Source organism: Falco biarmicus, chromosome 3 (genome assembly GCF_023638135.1).
Source record: "Falco biarmicus isolate bFalBia1 chromosome 3, bFalBia1.pri, whole genome shotgun sequence".
In the NCBI taxonomy this organism is placed as follows: domain Eukaryota; kingdom Metazoa; phylum Chordata; class Aves; order Falconiformes; family Falconidae; genus Falco; species Falco biarmicus.
This window is the reverse complement of record NC_079290.1, coordinates 11,186,583-11,210,729: the sequence shown is the minus strand read 5'-3', so window position 1 is coordinate 11,210,729 and position 24,147 is coordinate 11,186,583. Positions and strand designations below refer to the sequence as shown.

The window sequence follows — 24,147 nt, the reverse complement described above, 5'->3', positions numbered from 1 at the left end:
AATACATTTTTCACATAAAATCAAATTAAGTGAGGTAGGAGATAGTATTAAGCATGGTATCTCCAGAACTTCCAGCACATTTCCTGGGCATGTGAAATTAATTGATTCATCATATAGCGCGTATGGCATTACCACTGTGATGCTAATTTTGTTTTGCTAAGTACCCTTTCTGCAGTTCCAGGCAGGAAGCTGACACCTGGCTTCAACAGCCTCGCTGCGGGCTTGCGAGGAGCCAGGCTGCGAAGCCTCCAGCCTGTAACATGGTCCCCGCGTACAGACAGATGTTTCACCAGCAGCCAACCCCTCTCGCCCCCGACAGCAACCAGCTGTGAAGCTGACAGCAGGACTGAGGCTCTCCGCACCTCCGCAGCACCCTACCCAGAAAGGGCTGGATAAGGCAAGCCACGGGAACACAGCCCCCCCTGCCCCTCCTGCAGCCCCCCTCTGCCCCAGCAAGCCGCCACCGGGGCACTCGCTGAAACCCCGGGACCGGCAGCTCCCCTGCGTCTCCTTTCCTCTCCGTCGGTTTCTGCCACAGCGTTCACATTCCACATCTACCTGCCTGCCTCTTCTCCTTAATTAACATGTAATTATCGCTGTGTATCAGCTCTCTGGTGTCACTGTCACCCTGCTGTTACGTTCCCTGTCAGCCACCTGTTCCTCCTCCATCAGGCCACCGCAAGCAGCAGCTCTGAGCTCTTGTTAAGGGGACTGCAGCAGTGTCCTTGAAATTATGATGATTTTATTAGCGGCAAGGGGAATATTCCTCCTCACTGTAACTCAAGTACCTTTTACAGAGCTGTGAAGTTTCGATACATGTGTTTTATAAAAACTCCATGCTGTGGAATAGCTCAGAAGGTTTCATCTAGAGGAAAGATACCATTTTAACACATTTCAACACAAGATCATATCGCAGGGCAATTACAGCACTGAGACAACAGCTTAATTTCCTAGGATCATCCTCTCTTCAGTTCTTAAATAACTAATGAGGAAGTCTCTGAGAACCATATGATATATCAATTAATTTCACATGCCCCAGAAATGTGCTGGAAATTCTGGAGATACCATGCTTAATATTATCTCCTACCTCACTTAATTTGATTTTATTTGAAAAATGTATTGAAGTGGATAGAGAGTGACTGAGAAAATGAACAAAATTCATCAGTATGGTGCATATTTCAGCACAGACTGCATGGGCAAAGTTTTAAGATTTTTTTTATTATCTTCTTACATGAATACAGTGCAAGCATGAACAACAAAATAGACTGCTAATCTTCCTCTTTACCTTATTAAAGTTTGACTAAGGCCTTACTAAAATGTAAGAAGAGTAACTTGAGGCATGCCATCACAACAGATGCCATGACAAAGAAGCAAATTTAAAAATCCCTGTGAAACATGATACCATCTAACTTTACAACCATAAGCATCCACTCTATAGCTTCTGCGTGACCAGGTACCTGACAGAACAACATCACCACGCTCCCCAATCTCCCTGTGATAAAGCAGTGGCAAACCTGCACCACCAACAACTACAGTGTGACTTTTCTTGCTTCTCCTATTTCAAACAGTAAATATCATAAAAGGCGACAGCAGCCCGCTTCTGCACAGACTTGCTTAACACGAGGCAATCTTTCACATGACTTAAGCTTATTTTTTTAAAAAATACATACATGCTTCCAGAATATTAGTCCTTGCTGCGAATAAGAAAAAGGTTTTTATTAAAGAAAGTCAGCTAGCTTCGTTGCCTCATAATTCATGTAAGGCATCTCAGAGGAAAAGGTAGTGTATTATGGCAAGAACAGAAACCCGGTGAATAGCAGAAACAATAGTGGCAAAAACAATTCCTAAATCACCTCATGGAATACCACTTAGAAGATGTCACTATTTTACAACTTCTTTCTCTCTCTTTTTATTTCAACAAAACCATGAAGAACCACAGCCTCTACTGAAACAGCTCCCATTTTGTGGTTCCAGTCTTCTGGTGCTTTGAGTACGTATCACCTCTTTGCAGAACAAGTTAAATGCGTGCACAAATTGTCACCAAATTACAATGACGCAAGACAGAACAAACTCAGGCCCTCAAAAAACAACTTCCTCATCCCAAGGCAAGGTCACAAAAAAGCTATATTCTTCATACATAAACACAGTGGATCAGATTTACCATCTACCAAGTGTCACAACCCAGCCCAGGTACAACTAGATACCTGCACGGACTAATGGGGAGTTAGCTGGCCCAACCAAGTGGAAGTTCCGCCTTAACCCAAGGCAGTTCAGCAAGGCATCAATGAGCTAAAGCAGCACCGCTGTTAAAAACTATTCCCATTATTAAAACGGTTCCCATTAAAAGACAGATCTTCCCAAAGTCTTTGTAAATTTCCACAGGTCACTCAACAGCAGCAAGATACACTGCAAAAATAATTTCCTACATCACTTCCAAGCTTCTCCCATCCAGTAACTTTCACACGCTCTTACTAGTAGCAGTATGTTACAAACAGTAGATCCTACTTCTGCTAGCCTCTGCCCTGGCACCTCTAAGAGCCACCAAGTCAGGGACCTGAGGTGCGGCATGACCTGCACCCACACACAGAAAAGCACCACCTGACCCTCCCCGTGTGCTGGGCTCCGCTTTCCCTCCCCCTGGGGACTGAGCAGCCACCCAACACAACCCCTTTCTTGCAACCCCACTCTCGGAGGGCAGCATTTCCAGTTTCACAAGTGCAAGCATCTTAGCAGCAAGTTAAACCAGTGTAAAGATACACAAAAAATGCAGGGCTGCTCGGCGGATGGGTATTGTCTCCTGAATGCTGTTTCTGCACCAGGCATCATCACGTGGCAAATTAAAGCAGCTAACAGCCAGAAGTGGGATCTCTGAATTACTTTATTATGCTAACATCACAAGGCAGCCGTTTGGATGAAATTTCATAAAAGGTATTTTCACTTAAGAATGTCACTTCCACTTTGCTTAAAAGAGAGTGCATTACATTTTCTCTTTGTTCTTTGCAGATTCTAATCTGATTCCTGCAGTCAATAATTACTTATTTTAATGAAAGCACTCCAAAGCAGTTATGAATAGGGAAAAATGCTCATACATCTGCTACGGCACTAACAAGCGGACAGGATTTCTGAAGATTTCCAGTTGAAACACTTTGAGGGGTATTTCAGAGAAATACTGCGTAGAGCTCCTATCACAAGCCTGATTTTTAAAATCTGTTGCAATGAACCCGACAGTTTACTTTTCTGTTATATGACCAACTCAACACTTCAGAGAGAACCACATAGAAACTCCTGACTTACTTTGTTACAGACCGAACCAGCAACAACTTGTTATCAGATTACTGCTGATACATTTATTTAAACCCAAAAATAAATGAAAGTTGAGTTATTCAGCCTGAATCCCAATGCAGCGCTTTGATCACCATATTAGAAGGCCGGGCTTCTTTCCCAATTACAAATTTTTACTGAAATTTTACATTAACAATGCATCTTCCAAAACACTTTTGGTCATAAACCACAGACAATCCTGCTCCCTGTTCTAGCACAAAAGAGGAAATAAGATTGCTTGCTGATCCTCTAAGAGGACTTTCAAAATTAGAAGTTCAAGCCCTGTCTTCTCAGCTAGACATTCAGTAGGGCAATCGCATCGCAAGAGTCAAAATGAAAGATGTACTTGAGAAAGGAAGGGATTTTTCAACAGTTCTCCTAATGCTTTTTTTGTTTTCCTTGTTGCCTTCTGATAGCAATCAGCTTTCGACCTCTGTAGTGAAATCACCCCCTGACTTCTTCAAACACTCAAAACCAATTAGTTCTTTAACAAGGTTCAAGAGCTCACTCACAAAGATTTCGGATACCCACAGAAATACTCTAGGAAAACCTGCAATGTCAGAGTAGACCTGTCTAACATGAGCGGGGGTTTTTTTATTTTTTAAGGAAGACACAATCATTTTACTTCTATGCCAAGCAAACGTAAATGATTAAAAAAAAGCTTTACTGATTAAAATACACTTTTTCAAGTTAGCTTAAAAATACAAGAAAGAAGTTTGCAATAGAAGAACTAAATACAGTTTGAAATGTCTGTCTTTCCCATGTAGAAAAGGCTTTCGGACTAGAAGACAAAAAAGCAGAGTAAGAGATTTCCCCTTCAAATCTTTTTTTCAGGTTCAGTACACAGAAAAAAGCAACAAAAAAGGAAACTGCCCTAATGCAAGATCACTTAATTAACCCTATAAACCAAACACATTAAACATATCAGGACCACATTGCTCTCCACCTTCTCCCCTTCACAGGTGCTTTTTTGGGTGTATCCTTTCAGCTTTGCTCCATATCCAGCAACCATCCACCTCCCACTTCTTCCCTTTTACGCCAAGGCTTCTGCACCTCCACAGTAATTGCTTGATTTCTGAGGATCCTTTATGATTTCTGTGGTTTACCCAAGCTTGTTCTTCCCATGTAGGGTCACCAATTTTATCCCACACTGTTTTTCTCATGACCTCCTTTCACCCCTCTATGTCAAGGTACCCCTCTGTGCTTCCCAGACTGCTAGCATCTGAGACATCCCATTCCTCCTTCTTTCTTAAATAATTAAATAGGGCACCAAAAGGCGGGAGGGGGGATGAATGGGGAGGACAAAGCCTGTATCTCATGTTACAGGGAGGGTGCAGAGCAGGCTGGAGGACTCTGGAGGACTCAAAGGGCATCATGTGCTGCTCCTGAACTACGTCTTTGATCAACAATCATAACAGAAAATAAAACTGCACTATTACCACAGGCAGAAGGAGAGTGCATTCCTCAATCTCTATCATTGTGTTTCTTCAGTGATACCAAAAATCAATATATTCTTCAAAACCTGGTATCAGAAATGTTGGAACCAATCAAACATAGAATTAAGATTGTTTTGTTACAGACAGATACATTAATATTGAGAAATACCATTTTGTCCAACTCTCTTAAGAGCGCTTTTCAGGAAAAGAAAAATCCGTCTTATTACAGAAAGAAAAGCATGTTTACAGATGCCTCAAAAAATATGTTTCTGGGTTGTTTTAGAGCGACCCCTGGCTTCCCTGCAGTCAGTCACTTAAGGGACTGATTCTGTGCCAGAAAAGTAAGGGCTTTTTTTTTTTTTTTTTTTTTTAAGAGGGTATTAGCATCAATCTAACAATTTATTCAACAAAAACTATTTTCTGGGCTTAGCCTTAATATATGGGAAACTTCAAATCAAACTGCAGTGCAACTGGCTGCCTAGAAAGCCACTTATATGTCACTTTTAGGCAATGTAAGGGAAAATATTTTTACCACTGTTCTACACAACTTACACATCTCCCAGACTTTTAAATCATCACACCTACAGTAACCTTACTGAATTACACCACCAGCGTTTCCAGAGAACATGCTGAGGACAGGCAAAATTTGAAAGACCACAAAATAGCCACCAAACTTTGTTATACTTTCAACACGAACTTTCAAGGTATCAGGACACAAAACATGGGAACAGAAGAGTTTGCTCCAAGCTGCAGATAGAGCTGCTGTTCTCTCCAGGTAAAGAGACTGACAGTAATCATGACCGAGTTTATTCTGAGGCAAAGATAACTAGGTCAACCACCACATGCACATCAGCATAAAAAGGAGAAAGATGGCTGGACCATATTTTGGGGTGCTTTTTATAGGGGAGGCAGCATAAGGGGTAAGGGTATACTATAAATGGGATGATAATTAATGCCCTTGTTCATGGTAGGGCCTTGATTTATCCTCTCTGTGGTAAGCAGACACCATCGTTCAGCTAGTCCCATACTGATTTCAGTGGGATGGAATCCAGTTGTCTCATGTCTGAAGCCAAGCTCCTTTCTTAAAAACCACAATCAAAGTGAAGTACTAAACTACAAGTTTAGATGTTTTCAACCAACCAAGCCATTTCTAAGATGGAAATGTGATACTCTATAATCATCCTTACATGCTTGGGCTTCTGCAGCCCTCAGCATGTTTGGTGACTCATGGTGGGTTTCCAACCACTCAAATTTACATCAGCTTTGCTTTTCTTTATCTCTGTGTTCCTTGCCAATGCGCACAACATTACCCCTAAATCGTCCTTTTTTCTTCTCAAGGTCAGTTGTAGAATTGATTGTAAAATGAGCTGTTTGTAAACGCACAGGTCACACTGCAAATGCGAGAGTTAACACCCACATGAGAGGACCTTCAGAAGGGAACCAGAACACAACAGAGAATGCCATGAAGATGATCAAGTACTAACAGGCAGCTACCTATATCCACCAAAGCCCACCTGCTAAATGTCCTCCTTGTCATCATTTTTGAAAAGTGTTATCTCAGGCACATTCACACCGTTTAGCTGCACTTTTCCATGTGCATCAGTGCATGATGTAAGCTGCAGCTTACATCTCTTCTACCACCTCCCTCCTTGGTGGTCTTTTCCATTCCCGTCCTTGGCACATATCAGATCCAAGGCATAACAGACCGAGGCATTTTTAAAGCCAGGCTTTATGCTTGTTTTCACTGGCACAGTTCACAAGATTTTGGAATAATCTTGGAATTTTTTTTTAAATACATGATTTCAGATGATCAGAGGCAACTTCTGGGCAACAGCATACCCTGCCAGACGCATCCTTGTCTGTTGTATCGACCCTTCAACCCACAACTGTGACCTTAAGCTTCCCTTGGTACAAGAGTATTAAACAACACTGTCCTGTTCCCAAGCCTCTCCAAGGGCAAAGGCTATGGTACCTCTTCGCGAAAAAAAGCGGTACTTTGTAACCCAGCTACCTTCTACATTAGGCAAACCCTTCCCACTCCCCACAGCTTCAGCCTTGCACATTCATAGTGCCCTTGTGCTAGGCAGCTAACTGAAGCTGCCTAGATCTATTTCTTGAGCATTAAAAAGTGGGTTTTGGCCACTTCAGTTGCCAGTGTAAATACCCAAAACAGTGCACAGAGGCAGTCAAATCTTTCAGCTTAACCCCACAGAAGGCTCAGAGACGGTGAAGAACCTGTACAAAGCTAAGAGCTCTCCACAGGGTAAGAGATAAACTCATAGTTTAATCTTATTTTATTTCTCCAACAATTTTCCCCTACTGAACAGACTGTTCAATGTGGATGGAGAAACTTAAGGAAACTCTACAAATGTTACCCACAATCTGCACAAAAAGAAAAATCCAGCTGGGAAATATGAAACCAATGTAAAGAAAGGCTGATAAAAGAGCATTGCTATAGCTGAAGGTAAAAACCAAACCAACAGACAGTAACACCGGTGTCAGATAGACATCTTTCGTTACTTAAGAACTTCACAGGTTATGACAGATTTTCTCTTGTACAAAAAGGACTGTGTCTCCTTGGTTTTACTGCACTTTTTTGCTAATACAGTACAATCTCTACCATGTCCTATCCACTGAATGTCAGGATAATGATCTTTTGTGTATGGACTGTTTATATAAACAGTTATGGAAGAGCATGTCTCTTCACCTTGCGAAGTGGAGAGAGGAGGTGACCTCCTGAACAAAAAATGCAATTGATCACAACGAGACATTGATTTTTGTCATTTTCACGGGCTACAATTCAGCATGTGAACGAAGGTTTGCACATCAGACTGCAGCAATCTGTGCGCACAAGTGCACAGCTTAACTCGAACCAGGCAATCTCTAGCTCAAATCAGAAAAGGCCCCACAGAGAGCAGAGACCCCATGGCTCGCCACTTCATTTCAGATGGCCTGTGGCCACACACTAGTTCTTCTTCCTGCTTTGTTATTGCACAGTGCTCAAATGAGTCTTTCAAAGCTGTCTGAAGGTCTAATTCACCCTCCAGCAAGGAAAAAAAAAAAACAAACCAACGGTCTTTTTCCTTCCTATAGACTCATCTTGGGAAGATGAAGGGGCTTTTCAGAGAAAACACATGCAAATGAAAACAAAAATGCTGGCAGACGATGCACCAAAAAGCAGTGTTCCTAGAACAGCGGAGAAATACTTTTAACAAGTTTTGGAGATCTGCTTCATTCTCCCTGCGACTATTTTACATACCAATATCCAGATTTTCATAGCTTCCATTTAATGTTTTAAGACCTCTTCTATACAAAGTGCTTTTTTTAGGACGAGAGCAGGAAGAGCAGGAATTACGCTTTAACAGAGCATGAAAACAGAAATAAAAAGCCAGAATAACTGAAATCTAAGTCCATGCCAGGTATTTTCTTGGATGATACCAAACTGCTGCCAAACAGCTGGGGGTCTAGAAATCAGATGACAAATGGTATTAGCAGTCAAAAATCTGCTAAATTGAACTTTTGGACTCCATTTGCTTTTAAAAGGAAAGACTGACAGACATCAAAAGGAAATAGCTGAAACTGCTTGCAAGAGATGGACATCTTTTCAAATAGAAGTAACAGCCTGGCTATGAATCAACAGTCCATTTAGGCAGGTAGACAATAGCTATAAAAGTAATTTAATTCCTTCTCAACTTAAATAGGTTGTCTGTGGTTTTTCTAGTATTAAACTGCTGGAATTTGTGAATAAGGCAGGCGGACAGCGTAGCACAACCAGTAAGTTTTGTGCAGCTCACTTTACAGTCAAAGCCTAACTCATGTTAAGAAAACACGTGCTGGTGAAAGACAAGTGGCTTGAGTTTCGGAGTCCAAATTCCTGCCCTCCTTTAAATGCCTTTGCAGGACTGGGAGCAACAGACCTTACAGAAAGGAGCCAAAGCTTACCTATAAGTGAGGCAGAAGAACACGCAGAGACGTTCAGCACCATTTGCAAAAGCTCTGACTGAACAGCACTAAGCTAGTGGCAGTACTTAAGCAACTGACTGAAAAATCTGCCTTTTGATTTTGCACATTTGATTTGCACACAGAACTTTCTCTTCTGAATTCATTGAGTTAGCAGTGACATTGAATGAAGGTGTGGAGAAAATAACATGAAAACAAGCCTTCATATCTGACAAGACATTAGCAATATATACCACCACTGATGACAAAACCTTCACAAGATGATAGATCTCTACATTTTTTTATACGAAGTTATCATTAAGTAGGGCTTAGGTATCATTCTAAACTCATGGAAGTCAACAGGAATTGACCCTCTTGACCCTCCATGTATTATTTATTCTCCTACCAATCAACCAAATGAGAAGAAAAATACTATTACAGAGCAGGCAGAAAGAGCAAGTTTACAGAGCAGGCAGAAAGAGCAAGTTTTTTGATGGTTTAATAAAACTTTGACCTGCTCTACCTCCCCATTTGTCTCACTGAAAACAGCCCCCTGATGACAGAGGGTAAGATGCCTACTGCAGCACATACACACAGCAGGCTACCAACAAGTACCTAATGTGATGCAAACCATAATATAAACTTATGTGTTTGTGCAGCCATTGCATATATGCAGCCATTGCATACATTGCAGTGTGCTTGTGTAGCTGTTGTAAACATGATGGTGTACTCCATTACACAGACCTTTCTGAGCAGCTCCCCTTTTAATGATATCATGTTGATCACACCACCTCAGGCTGAAATATTTGCTAAGATCTGAAAATACACACCTTTAAAATCCCACGTGTTTTCAGTTGTGAGCACAAAATTCAGGCAAACATTCTTTGTTGTTGTTATTATTAGCAGTCCCACAAGTTCTGCAGTACGGAGAAATTCAGAAGCAAAGTTGGTTCACTGACCAATGGCATTTGTTTACTTCTCATATCATTACACCTATGTTTTTCCTCTAACGTATTAAAAAACAAATAAAAAATTACGGTAATTGGTCTCTGGCAGTCAACTGTTGATCTATGTAACTGACTATCCTTTAGCAATAGCAATCACCAGAAATAAATTCTACTAGATTTCCAATTAAAAGTCTGCTGTGTTTTTACAGATCTTTGTCTTCTGCTCTCTAGTAATAGATGTAAAATGGAAGCTGCAATTAATGCTTGGAGACAGGAACTCACTTTGAACTGCATTTTGAAAACATTATCTGATGTGTGTAAGCATAACACGCTAATTATGGAGGTAAGTATCTATGTATAGACATCTGCCATGCATTCTTAGCAATGGTGTTCTCTGCTCTCTGCACCACCACTGAAGGAGCTGGTGGAGGGAATCTTCCCCATCTCCCCAGTAGCATAGGAAGGCATGAAAAACACCGTGATTCATCAGCACACTGTTAGAATTTATTTACTGTAAAAGCAGAGCAATTACACAAACAGCAGTTTCCGCAATGACCATAGAGCAGCTCCTGCAAAGCGGTTATTGGGGCTGCTCTAGAGCACTGGGTGCCTGCGGAGAGGAACTGTGCAACCACAGCTGGGTTGCAGACAAGACCAGGATAAATGTAGTTCAAGGAGCTAGTGTAATAACTAAGGACTTGGCCTAAATGTTCACGTACAATATTTATATATGTTTTATGGTACTAATTAACGACAATTTGTGCGTACCATTGTTTGGTGGGTTTGGGTTTTTTTTAAGTCAGTGGCTCACACTTATTTATACTATGAGGCATGACAGGCCAAAGACCAAGGCTGTTGAGCTGTCCAGGATGGCCTATGGGCCTTTGATACACATTCTTTGTATCCAAATGTATCCAAGTTTTTCATTTAAGAAATCAGTCATGACAGCTTTTGTCTTTATAAGCAAACACTTTAGGGCTACTGTTTGCTTCTACTGTTCTTACTTTGTCTCTCTGCCTCCACCTACAACTTGAGTCCATGGTAGATGACATCTGAACAAGGGTGCTTTCTAAGCATATAATGAATTATGTCTGTCTGTATTTAATTAACTACGAATTCAGTGTGCCCTGCTATTTTCTCACTATAACATGCAGCAACATCCACTTCCTGCTGACCAACCTAACGGCACAGAGCAACTGCACCGGTTCCGAAATGAGTTACACTGTACTGAGAAAAAAATGACATGCAAAAACCTAGACAAACAAGTCACAGACAGCAACTGACCCAGATATTAAAGCGTCTGTGTCTGCAAACAGAATTTGAAAAAAACTCGACAGTCATTATTGATTAATACTGCACAAACATCAACTAGTTGCCTCAGGGAACCCTCATGGACTTTGAGGGAGATAAACTATCTAATTACTGCAAGTTTAACAAACTACAACTGAACGTGCTGCTAAAGTAAACAAACACAAATAGATTTAAAAATCGATGCATAAATAACTGAATATGCCTTTTAAGAACAGATAGCTGAGCATTCAGTGTAATGAAGTGGCTAGGAGCTCTGCAAGCAACCTCGTCAGGGAAGTGACAACTTTTCCTGTTTAACACCTTTTTTTAAAATCAGAGAAAAGTTGCTTTCTCATCAAAGTTATTCCATGTTTGGTGCTTCAGCTGAAGAGAGAAAGGAAGCCAGCCACAAAAACAGCTCCTAATTACCATCATCCTCCCTCTGATGTGGATGTGGCTGGTACAGCACTACATGTCTACGTGGCTGGTACATACGGTTTTATACATATGCACATAAATCTAACAGATGGTTACAATTACTGGTGGGCAAGCTGCAGTCCTAACTTGAAAGTGAGCAAAAATAGGTTATGTTCTCTCTCTCCCTCCCTGGCCACCACACCCAACTGCTGGACAACCTGAGGACCACTCTCTTCATCAGGGAAGGGTGGCCAAGGGGCCGCCACAGCCCACCCCATGCAGCATGCCTCTCTAGGCATGGGTACACATTCTCCACTTAAACAAGGTGGGCACGTGTCAAATCATCACCACTTCAAAGGGGAATGTGCCTACCTGGTAGTTTAGAGCTTAATTCAAAACGAAAAACATAATCAGATTTGCTTTGAAACTTGTTTATTGCTTGAACTCAGGCAACCTAGGGTGGATCTGATGACGAAAACCTCCATATTGACCTGCACAATGTATACTGCAGTTATTTCCACCCTGCCCTTCACCTCAGCAAAAGCTGCTCTCTAATCCTCGTCTGCTCTTTTGAAATTCGCTTGCCTACATCAGTAACTAACCGCTGGCCACAGAGACTCAAACACCATCCATTGGTGTGTCCTGCAGCACAACCCACACCGTGTGGTTTTTACAGCATCCTCTCCAAGGCTAAGCCAGTCTCCTCTGCAATGTGTACTTAACTAAAAGTAAACCGGGATCAACAGCTTTGAGAACAACTTGCCTTTGAACAGGGACAAGAATGGCCACTGCAGCCCTTCCCCTCACCACACTGCGTGCCCTGTGCTGGCCTTCCTTCAGAGGCAACGAAATCCCTCATTCTCATTCACCAAAGGCTCCATTTTCAAATGTGGACGCCTTCCACTTTTAGCACTACTGTTTATCTTTCCATATTCTGCCACATACCAGCCTAGCACACAAGCTAATCTGAGCATTCAAAGATGGGTGTTAAACCTTGTATGCCAATGTCCAGGAGCTGGACCCCCCGTACCAAGTTATTCCTGATGGACTAAAATGGAGGAGGAAGTAGCAATGAAAACTTTTGCACCACAGGATCACTGCCATCCTAACTCTTCTCCTCCCCTGGACAACAAAAGTAGTGATAGCCCAGAAGGAAACTTTTAGATAAAAGCAGTATTGATCAAGAAACCTGAAAAAATATCAGACAGGAGCCTGCTTTAAGTAATCCACGAAGAGCTTGTACATCCCCTGCTTCTCCCAGGCCAAAAAGGGAAAGCATGCCTGTTTTTCTTTCACAGAAATTCAGACAAGAAGTATCACAAACAGGCATCAGCAGACTTGACATTGATACAAAAAGGTAGTTGCACACAGAGACTAACAATTTTTGTCATTCACCTTCTCCCTAACAGCACAGATTAAGCCAAGAGCTTCACCTCATTGAGTACAGAGCCAGGCATCACTCACACTGTGAACACGGTCTGTATGCTAAACCAGTATTCCTCCATCCCCAAGAAACAGCAAGAAAATACAGAAAATTCTCTGCTGACCCTTTACAGTTGCAGTTGTTGGCAGCAGCAAAGAAAGTCACTGACATGTTTAACTTGGCATTCGTAGCAAGTATCTTTACAGTACTAATTAGGAAGTAGTGAAGAGTTTGGGAACATGGGTATGATTATGCGAGACAAAAATGTTACTAAGTAAAGGAAGATTAAACTGAACTCAAACATCTGAAGGTATTTACTTAAATGCTCACTGCTGGAGAAACAGCTCCTTGAATACAGACAAACACACAAGTTAACAGTGGAAGATTTGCAAAAATAATTCTCTTCCTGACAAAGCAACTGTTTAAATTTCCTTTTAATTGTTTCTTACATATTTTTGAAATTATATACACTTTACAATTTAGTATACTACGATTCATATAATTTTGCGTGTGTGTGTGAAGAAGCAAGCCCCAAAACTTATGTCCTAATTAAGCACATTCCTCATTAAGGGTACAAAGGTGCTTCCCAGTCTCACTGCCCCTGAAAAAAACTAACAAAAAGCTGCCAGACTCAAGAACCACACTAATATGTTTGTAGTATTACAAGTATTACTCAAAAAATGCCAGCATACACATCGGCATATCTTTTTCCTCTACTCAGGATGTGGACAAGGAGGTGCACAGAGCTGGAGTAAAAAGGGACCTGGTAAGCTAAAAGCCAGGACGTGGCAATTATACAGTGGTTTATATTCAGGGCTGGCAAGAAGTCTTTCAGTGGGATGATCAGCCCCTAAACTCAGAGGGGAGAGGGGCACACACCTTCCCCATTTATCCTTAATGCAGAAGGGACAGTTACAGCCAAGGTGCCAAGGATACAAGAGACAGTATGTGCACTACACTGATGAAGCAATTCCTAGCCAAGGGAGGGGATTTTTTGGAGGGAAGGGAAAAGGCTAAAGTACAACCTGGGAAGTTTTGATTGCTCCTGGCACGAACTCCAGTGCCTTCTACTGTCCTGTACAAGAACTAACCTGGTCCTGAAACAGAACGAGCAGGAACCTAACTTCTTCACCTGCAAGTGTACCTTCAACAAAAGTAACCTTAATGCACCTTTCAGTCCTTTTATTATTTTTTTTTAACATCAAACATTAAAATATTGAACTGTTCAACACAGTTAAGAGATTTTGGCTTGAAAAAACGGTTCATATTGCAACGACAACACATCCTCCTATAAGACATGCTCATATATCTATGAAGTTTCATAAAATTAACCAAGCTATTTAATCAGCTTTTCATGGGGTTTCTGTTTCTGGAGCCCTGTCCTGCTAAAACACTACTACTGGCACAGCAGGAGTGGGGTACCAATGAGGAGAAAAGATGCTTCTTACATCAGGTCCTGCTTACATGCAGAGGACAGAGAAGCTTTCATACACATTTCAAAACACTCCTTTTTCCCAACCACCTTCTGCATCATTTTTAAGATGAGGTGGACTCAAAAAGAGTAGACAGTAAAATCAGCAGAACCGAAGGGACAATGAGTATTCAGCAGCAACTGAAAATCTGTCATCATTAACAGCACACAAACCTGTTTGTCTAGAAACGTATACTGCAGTAAGCACCAAGTATCAGAATACCCTGAACTTGCCTTGACAAGCTAAGGAATAAGCTAAAACATGTCTCCTCAGAACAAAGCTATTCTTTCCCTCTTCAAAAAAATCTCTCCCTTTTACACACATGCTTTTTAAAAGGGGGAAGTATCCTCCATCTGAGTACACATAATGGCTCAGAAAACTATTTTTTTTTTAATTTTGACTCACACTGAGTATTACATTCCAATCTAATAACACCGATGGAAAACTAAACTCTTATCAAGTAGCTGTTTTTCCCTACACGTGCAGGATTGTTCATATATGCTATTCATCTTTCGTTTACTCATTTTTCTGAAAGGCAAAGTAGTTCATTTGTTTTCAGAAAAATAAATACATAAAGACTTTTGTAAAGAGAACTATCATCAATTTAGGATTCCCTGTAACAGCCACTTTAAAGGTAATGAGCAAAGGAATATAATTTCCTTGAATGCTTTTTTGCTTTTTATCATAAATTTCTGAACACAGAGGAAGTTTATTCATACATTAAGATATGTTCATGTTTAAAAATAAAAAGCCAAACTTAATAGATGAAGCATGGAATGAAGCATGTATATGGCCAAATTAAGGGCCTATACAGGTGATGCAAAGACAAACTATTGATGTTCTGCAGTTATTAATTAAAAAAAACAAACAGAAACCCCAACCCCCCCAAAAAATACCAACCACTGAACCACTCAAATATTAGATTTCATAATCTGTAACAGCCACTAATACTCCTTTGTATCTTTCTCACATTTAGGGTAGTTCTAGATCCAGGAAAGATTCCTATCTAGTCAGTTCAAGGCTAATTAAAATATTTAAAGAGCAAGTAATCTAATCCCAAAAACCTTCATTAAAAAGCTGAGAAAAAAGAATTTTGTGTGGATTAATTCCTAGTTTTTGAAACAGATGAACAGCTGCCTGTTCTCATACAGCCCGGACTCCAACTATCTGTATTTAACGGCACACATCCTCAGCTTGATGATCATAATACTTTTTTTGTAATAACCTTTCCACTACAATAGAAAAGAGGAAGCTGATCAGCATTGGATCTTGGCCTGCCAAGATCTCAAACAGCAGGCACAGACTAAACACCACCACATCCTCTCTGGTGACACACAGAGCACATATTGCTGGGGCAAAGGGAAAGAGTCTAAAGGAAAAGAGAAAAATGAGAGCCCTTTACGCAAGACTGCCACTGGACGTGTAAAAGTAGCAAGGTTTTCAAGGTTTCCATGGGACTGCCTGGTCAGCCCTGAGCTCCCTGTTGGTGAGAAGTCACTAGATGAGGCATGCTTCATGTGTGGATACACAAAGAACTGGAGAACATTAGGAGAGATACCACAGAACAGCAAAACACACACAGAATTTATACATTCAAAATCATTCCCTCTGGATATTTTTCTTCATTTTAGAAGAAACTTACATAGATTTTATCTTGCTGATATCGTTGGAATAAGTTGTGCATAATGGAGCCTTCATGGAGATCTACGAGTGCTGCCATGTCTTCCACACTCTCCACGCTTGTTTGATGCATAGGCGTTACTTTTTGGTGTGTGATCGTGCTCTGTTTATAAGTGAATACCTGAAAGAGGGGAAACAAAGAAAATATAATAATCAAAGCACACATTCAAAAACTCCTAGCTGAGAATGGCGCTTTCACACCCATTCATATTCCCTATCCAGTTTAACAATGTGCAGACTTACTTGTGAAATACAATAGCCTGCCAGTCATACCTTCTTCTAAAGCTTCTCTGAAAGTAACCGAAGCCCCAAATACGTATGCCAGGGGTCATATGAAATTATCCCATACTGACAATGCATGGAGGACTATAAGGTCTTTTCCTTTTTAAGGGCAAATGTAATTGCATTTCACACTGGACTACTATTAGATGTCATCAGGAGAAAAATAAACCAAGCAATAATCATTCCCAAAAAGTCCAAAACCAGCCAACTGGAAAAAAAAAAAAAACCCGACTAAACCCACACCCTTAGAGTAAACCCCAGTTATACTCAAATTACTCTGGAAGAAAATGTTTTACAGTGCAAAACAGCAAATGAAAGTTATTGCTCTAACAGGCTGCAAATGTTTTGTATGTTTGATCTGAAATCCACTTAAACTTTGCATTCAGTTCTCAGGCCAGGACTGCTGTTGGGTTAGGTCATTACTCCTAATGTAAAGTAGCACGCTAAGTTCAGTGTGCTACAGATATTTGGAATTGAATAGGTGAACTGATTTCTAATTAATGAACTTTCGGGACAAATTTCTGAAGCCTGTTCCAAACAGACAGTAAAAGCTCTAAAGAAGAGATAATTTAAATAGTCACAAAACACTTCTACATATCTTCTGCAAAACTGTCACAAGTAAGCTCAAAAGATGTACACATCCCCCATCTAGTTAAAACTTTTCTGAATACTAATGACATCACTAAAGACTATAAAACAATAGCTTTGGAATTCAGATTCCCATTTCCTTTTAATTTACATCTTGGCAGCTCATCCTTATAGACATATACCGGCATCTCACAGCCAATGCTACGCGGACATCATTAGTTCCTGCTAACAGCACTGTTTCAGCGTAAGAAAGTCAAACATGGGGTGAATGCAAATACTTTAATGATGTGGATCATTTAAGAAAAAAAAAACACAACACCACCAAAACACCCAAACCTTTTAAGATCCTTTGCAATAATATTTACGAAGCAGATGGAGTAAGTGCAGTAATGGGCAGCCCGAGTGCATCACAGGGCTGCCGTTGCAGGCTGGGGATCGCGCAACACTGCCCGATGGACGGGCAGCGTGTGGGGCTGTGCCTGCACAAAAGGAGAAAAAACCCTTGGAGGTTTTCTGCATAAAAACATATGTACGCTCCTGGTAATGAAAGACTGAACCAGTGCCATTGTAGGAGGCCACTCAGGAAAACAGTGATGTTGTCTGTCTTGCTGAGACAAGTGAGAAAAAGAAGCTGAAGAAGCAAGAGGCTGCAGACAGACCGGACTTAACACCGAAGCTCTGTACTCAGATATCCCACCAGCTGACAGAGAATTGCCTGATGATATCTGTTGATTAAAATCTTATCCCAGGCATAACAACTGCCGGCACAGGCCACTACACCATTACAGCTGTCACTGGCAGTAGCACAAAGCATACTGGGGGAAGGCTGGGTGAGAAAGGAGGTCCAGGAAACAAATTTCTAACAGGTGCTGGAAAGCAGCACAGATGTCAACAGGATACGTGAGTAAACCATCAGAAAGCTCCTACAGATCCAGAGCATCCAAAGCACAATCCCTGCAGGAAAAAGACAGACACTGAGAGACCTGAGCCTTATTTTGTGGCAACCAACCATCAAGATGACAGGACAAGGGCAGAGAGATGCTGACTAGGATGGAGAAAGCAGCCACTTGCCCATGATCCAGAGGTATGCGGTCCAGATATCTAAGAGACAGAACAAATGTGACCAGCATCTACTGATAGCAAAACTGTTGGGACTGAAAACAGTGTTAGTAGTCCTAAGACTAACCACACAAAGTGCAAGTGGAATTAGAGGTAATTACATATGAAGAGCAATAAACCGCAGTTCCTAGTCAGAAGAACCATGCTGAAAAACCCAAAGGTCATACTGCAAAATAAAAATATAAACTGGAAGATCTGGAAACAAAAGGGATTTAAGGAGAGCAAAGCCTAGAAAAGTAAGTAACTCAGAGGCCATGTATCAGCTTGGAATTAAAACAAAAATAGACTCAGTAAGGGAATGCGGATACCAAAAAGGGATGGCACATATCCTATGAGTACATCTTGCGAACATGAAGAGGAAACAAAGCATCACTGCTAGGAGGACAATCTTCGTATTTGTTCTTTGTGATACACAGGTTAGTACGGTAGGCAGAGCACCCCATACATCACTTAAACATGTTTATTAACATAAAGAGTTCACAGAAATGCACCAAGAAAAACAATGTGCTGACTGACTACCACATGGCAGGACTGTCGAAGATGGTCTCTGCAGATTCATCCTTCCCACTCAAACTCACTATTTTCTTTTCTTCAGGCTAGCTGTTCTCACACTTCCAGCTCTCCCATACACTGGCTTCTTGTTTGGGTGAGGAGACGGGTCTGTGAGCTGACTCAGAGACAGGCCTGAGTGTCGACCAGCTAGAAAACACACCAACCAGTCATAACGTCTGCCACCCAAATCAGAAAAGAGGACAACCCCTTCCCCAGCACTGGGGAGTTATTTTTCTTTTAATTTGAATTTTTACTGGAACCATGCATCCCTCAGGTTTCGTAAACCCACTGTAAAATTGGTCAAAAATCATCGAACAAGATCAAAGTCATCAGACAGGGCAGCAGGATCACATGTGCAGACCTCATTTCTTTAAAATGGGGAGTTTGCAGTCTTGCTGCTCAAGCCCTGAAAGGCCTGCTTTGTTTTATTTCATCTTGACTCACGCCTTTATTAGGATAAGGATGTGAAAAATCTACCTTGAACTTTATTGCTACTAATTAAGAAGATCACGTTATGAAATATCACAGCAGTTGAATCCTCAGGAAATGGGACCGAGTCACTCTGCGGGGTCAGCAGGGAGAGGAGGAAGATGAACAAGTTAGCTCCTGAACTTCAAGAGGAGCCTGCTGGCAGAGCACAGGAGTGTCCATCCTCAAGGATCTTCCAGCATGTCTGGAAGGTCAAGTAAAACATGCAGGAAACTTGGAATAAGATTTAAGACAGCCTGAATTAGAATTCAGCAAAAACTTCTTTCCTCTCAAGATATAAATGGTCCAAGATAACAAACATGCTGAATACATGGAAAACTATAAATTAAACCCTGAAAAGCACGCAAAATAAGAACTCGCAAAGTTATTATGGAAGTGAAAATTAGAGGTCGAGATAGGAAGGCACAATGCAAAGAACAACAACAAAAAGAACAAGCTCGAGATACACAAGACAAAACAGCAAACTCAGCTAGATAACAGTAAAGAGCATTTCAGCGGGCAAGGAGAACAACCCTTCAGAACCGCTTACTGTCTGTACCATGGCTTACTACTACTGTCATGAACACACCAAAAAGAGACTCAAATGAGGAGACAACCTGAAAAGCCAGGGGACCAATCCCCAGGTAACACAGGAAAAAGCTGTAGCAGGCACTCTGGCATTCGAAAATGACATAGGAAGGAACTATGGGATGGCCAAATGTTAACAGCTTGCTGAAACAGAGAACCCACACCCAAGGGCTGGAGAAGCGTTGTTTAGTGTCAGTCTTGAAGAAGAAAGCAAGTATAACTACAAGAAAGTTAATCACATGCTGCTGAGTCAGATTTCTTTCTCTAGTCAAAAAGGAAAGATTGAAGAGATAGGTACGTGAGGACAGGAATATCTGAATGAACATTAAAACTGGGGTGACATGCAGGAACTGAAAACGAACCATACTGGTGCGTTTTTGACAACCTGGCTCAAAGCTTTGGTGATATGACCCTATGTCCTGATTCACATCTGTTCAGAAATCCAACAGGATTATTAGCCCTATTCTGTTCTCTCCAGAGCCGGATAAAATTCATCAGTCTTTCTGTGACGGGAACATACTCAAGAGCAGTGTCAATGTCCACCTGCTCAACAACCACACTACCCACCGCACTTGCCAGATCTGCGTTAGGACACAACATCAAACTCTAGACACTGACAGTGAGATCTACACACTGACAGTGAGATCTACACTCATACTTCCCAAAAATGTTACCCAGATGAGAAAGAAGGACACGTAGAGAAATTGAACTCATCATCTCACAACGAGAACATTAGCCTTGGACATGGAACAACGGAAAAAGAAGTTGGAGGGAAGCCTGCAGCAGCACACCAGCATGGGGGCAGGACTGCACTGCACAGACGGGACAGACTCCCATGTCACCCTCTGAAACACCATCCAGGTCCCCAGCCACTGCTGCAGGGAGCACCTTCTCCTTGCAGAAGATGCCAGTCAGATGCTCTCTCACGCACTGTAGGAAGCTGGGTAACCTAAAGCAGCATGCACTGAGATTAAAGGTGAAACTGCAGACGGGCATTGGCTAAACAGGTTTTGGGCAGTTGACCTTTTGTGAAGGGGTTTGCTCTGAAACAGTGAAGCATCATATATAAATAAATAAATAAGTTTATATCAGACTCTATTTGGAACGCCAACAACCCCTAAATCACATACTAGGTCAAAGGCATATAATGAAAATGATGACTTCAGAAAAAAAATGTATGATTGCCCCTATTCATAAATACCATTCTTATTCATAAATATTACTGCATAAGCAGTGCAATATTGTACTCCAAAATGTACAACTATTTGTTAGGCGAGTCTGTATCTGTGTATTTGACTAAGAAAAGCATTTTTTTGTATGCCATGCAATTTAGAATAACTAGTATTTTACATGAATATACACTTTTAAATAGATCAGGGAGCATGTAAAGAAAACAACCCACCAACAATTCAGGAGTTTGAGTCATACGATTGCAATTAAATTCATTTCACTGATGCTTTTAAAAGATCATGAAAACTACCAGCATGAAGATCTTAATATTCCCCAGTTCTTTATATTGAAAATTAAATTTTTAATCTGCATAATTAATCTGGCATAAGGAAAAAAATGTTTTTCAAGCATTCCATTTAAGAAGGGTATCACAAAACAATGTCTAATTAATTTCTGCACTGACAAATTATCTCTAAGCTCAAGATCTCATGGAAATTATGTATTAACAAAAGATTTCATTAGTAATACAATTTATTAACACCAGGAAAGAACGTCGGAGTGGGCTCTCAATGGCAGGACCACACATGCTTTCTCTCCTACTGTATCATTTTGTGACATGATGCCAAGTGACAAAAACCCTGCTTAAATAAGGTCATTAAACAGTATCAAGAGATTTCACAACAGCCGAGTCAAGTGAGTTTAGCAGAATACTGAATTAAGTGCTTAGGTAAAGCACATCAAAAAACCCACATAATCCCCACTTCTTGCGAAAGCTAGACGTTACATTCAGTCTTTCCAGTCTGTGCGGAGCCCATGTACAACTGAGTAGCTCAGGGTGTTTTTCACAAGGAGATGGGTTTTTGGTCTGATGCTGATGATCCACATTGGATGGGAGGAAGGCAGAAGGTACTCCAAAAGTTTCTTGATCAACTTGATTCAGTATTTGAATTACAACAATCTTCATAGTGAGATTTCCATGAGATTTTTATTTAAAGGCAGAAACAGGCTGGTCTGCATCTCAGAAGACCTGACCCAAGCTAGATCGTTACTGAATCTGCTCTCTGAAAACGTGCAAGGGTGTCTACTGAGAAGTTTATATATTGTGAGCATTTTTTAAAACAGCCCTTTTATACAGTGACCTGAATGCGCGCCCCTCCCAAACACAACTCCCAGCCAGGGCAGGCTCAGGTCTTTTTCTTTAATCTGAAGATTGAGATTTGAATCAGAGCAAAGGGCAGCAGCAGGCACTGGCTTCCCACCCCGGCTGCTTCCAGACAGGGATGAGATGCCTGCCCATGGCCTCGAGCTGGACCATCCCTCACGGCCATCGCTGACCACGTGGGCAGCAACCGTTTCAGTCAGTCACATGGCATCAGTTTCACCATCAAAAACACACACCAGACACGGTGGCGTCTGACCGATGCCAAGTACTGCGTGCTGTGGTGCTCAGGAATGCTTACATAGATTAGCATGCCCCTGGCCAGTGTTGTTGCAATAAATCAAGAAGAGTTTTTGGTAGCGCTTAAAGGAAAGGAGCAACCAACCTCCATCCGCTGCCCTTTTCTATGGAAGGGACTTTTTTATCAACCTTAGGTGTACTTCACAAACTGCAGGTCTTGCAGAAGATAATACTGCTTTGTACAGGGAAAACAGAAATATCAAAGTCCTGTCACCCACTCGATTTAAGTAAAGTTGCTCAATTCCATATGACCAGAGAGATAATGTAAAATATGGTAGTTTAAACATAAAAATCGGTAAGGCTGGGAAAGTTAAGGCAAAGAGGTATTGTGCAGAAGTCATCTGAGAGACTAAGAGGTTTACAAACAAACAACAAATAATATTATATATACAACCAAACTTTTTTCAATAATGCCTATGATACTAGCCAACCAACTGCTACAACGTCTGGCCAGCTCACACACACCAGAAAGCAAATTTAATTCAGACCCAACAAGTGAAGCCTATACCCTTGCTGCTGTTGCCCCAGGGACTGCTCTCCTTGAGTTTTTCACAGGGTTAATCCCTACGGCTGCTATGGTGATGCCCACGAAAATCCACGACTCAACAGCAACTCCAGAGGACTTGGCTCGTATGTTCAAGGCATCAGCACCCTCAGTTTTCTACGGCATCTTTTTGCTTACGGTCAGTGACCCCACAGTGGAGAGATGAGCACAGCCCAGCAAAACACACAGGACTGTACAGAGACACATCCACTTCAAAATATCCATATTTTTTTTTTCATTCTCTGCTGTTGGTCTGAACTGAGGATCACCATTTGTGTTTCCCTCGTGTTTAGAAGTTAAAAGAATGCAGTAAATCTTATAAAATGTCTTCATACATGAGTCCAAGCAGAAAAAAGAGGCCTTGGGCTCACATTACAAGCTGTGGAATGCGGCGTTCCAGGGTGAAAAATAAATCACAACAAGCCCAAGGACCCAGAGATTAAAAACAAAAATAAAAATCTAGGATTTTACTCTTTTTTTTTTCCTGAAGAGATCTACTGTCTAAGTAAATACTTTAAAAATGGGACAAGGAGGCTCTGTTATAACTCAAAAGCAATTTAAGACCAAAAGCAGATGAACTACCAGCATTTTAAATTCTATGGTTAATCATGACAAGAGTAAGACCCAAGTAACGCTTCTGTCTAGTAATTTATTATTTCTCTGTTACAGTTGCCCTTAGATATCCATTCCATTGTCCCAAAACAGTATTTCAGGCAACAAGATGTACCAGGGCCCAAGGCTTGCTTTGATGCAGTTTCATTTAATCTTTTTCAAAGCAACCAAAAAAACCCCCAAAACCCCCCAACAAACCAAAAAACCCAACCCCCCAAAAAACACCCAACAAAACCCGCAGTGAATTTTCTTATCTATTAAACTATGGAGGAAAACAAAATTAATTTTATGTAAGGCATTTATTGATGTCAAGAAAAAAAATATTACCAACTAAACTGGTATAATTACTACTGTGACTAACGCGGGCCTTCAAGCTAATAGCCCATACCCACATCAACCGAGAACCAGCTTATTTCCCACCCGTTTTGTAAAATTCCTCCCCATTCAGCCCGGCAATCACCCCACTCCCCAGCCTCCCTTCCCAGTTAGATAGTAATCGGCCTCTAACGCGAAATATCTAAATGTCCACTCTGTACGTTAACTGTACCTACCAAATCAGTCGGGTAACACACAGCCCATACATTGTGTATAACGCTCTATTTCATCCTTACCCTCTGCTCGCTTTGGTTCCTGCCATTTTCAGTCTTCGTCCCTCCTATCAATCAACCCCCTTCCAAACCCTTCCCCTCAGCCCCCCTTTCCTAATGCTTCCCAGACTTGCCAGCACTTGGGACATCTGGGCTGGGAGCTGCTCCCAGGTTCAAGCGTTGGGAGCCTGTCGCGGTGCCTCTCCCCACCCTCTCCCCAGCCTCCAGCAGGGACAGCACCAGCCATAGCTTG

General features: G+C 41.4%; 1 protein-coding gene across 1 annotated transcript in view; it reads right to left on the bottom strand.

The window, feature by feature from the left end:
* The window catches only part of MYO10 (myosin X), a 167,585-nt gene that overhangs the window by 79,991 nt on the left and 63,447 nt on the right, over positions 1 to 24,147 (bottom strand). Inside the window, exon 3 of the mRNA XM_056330987.1 lies at positions 15,888 to 16,046. Within this exon, the coding sequence (XP_056186962.1) occupies positions 15,888 to 16,046 (159 nt within the window). The remainder of the gene's footprint in view (positions 1 to 15,887; positions 16,047 to 24,147) is intronic.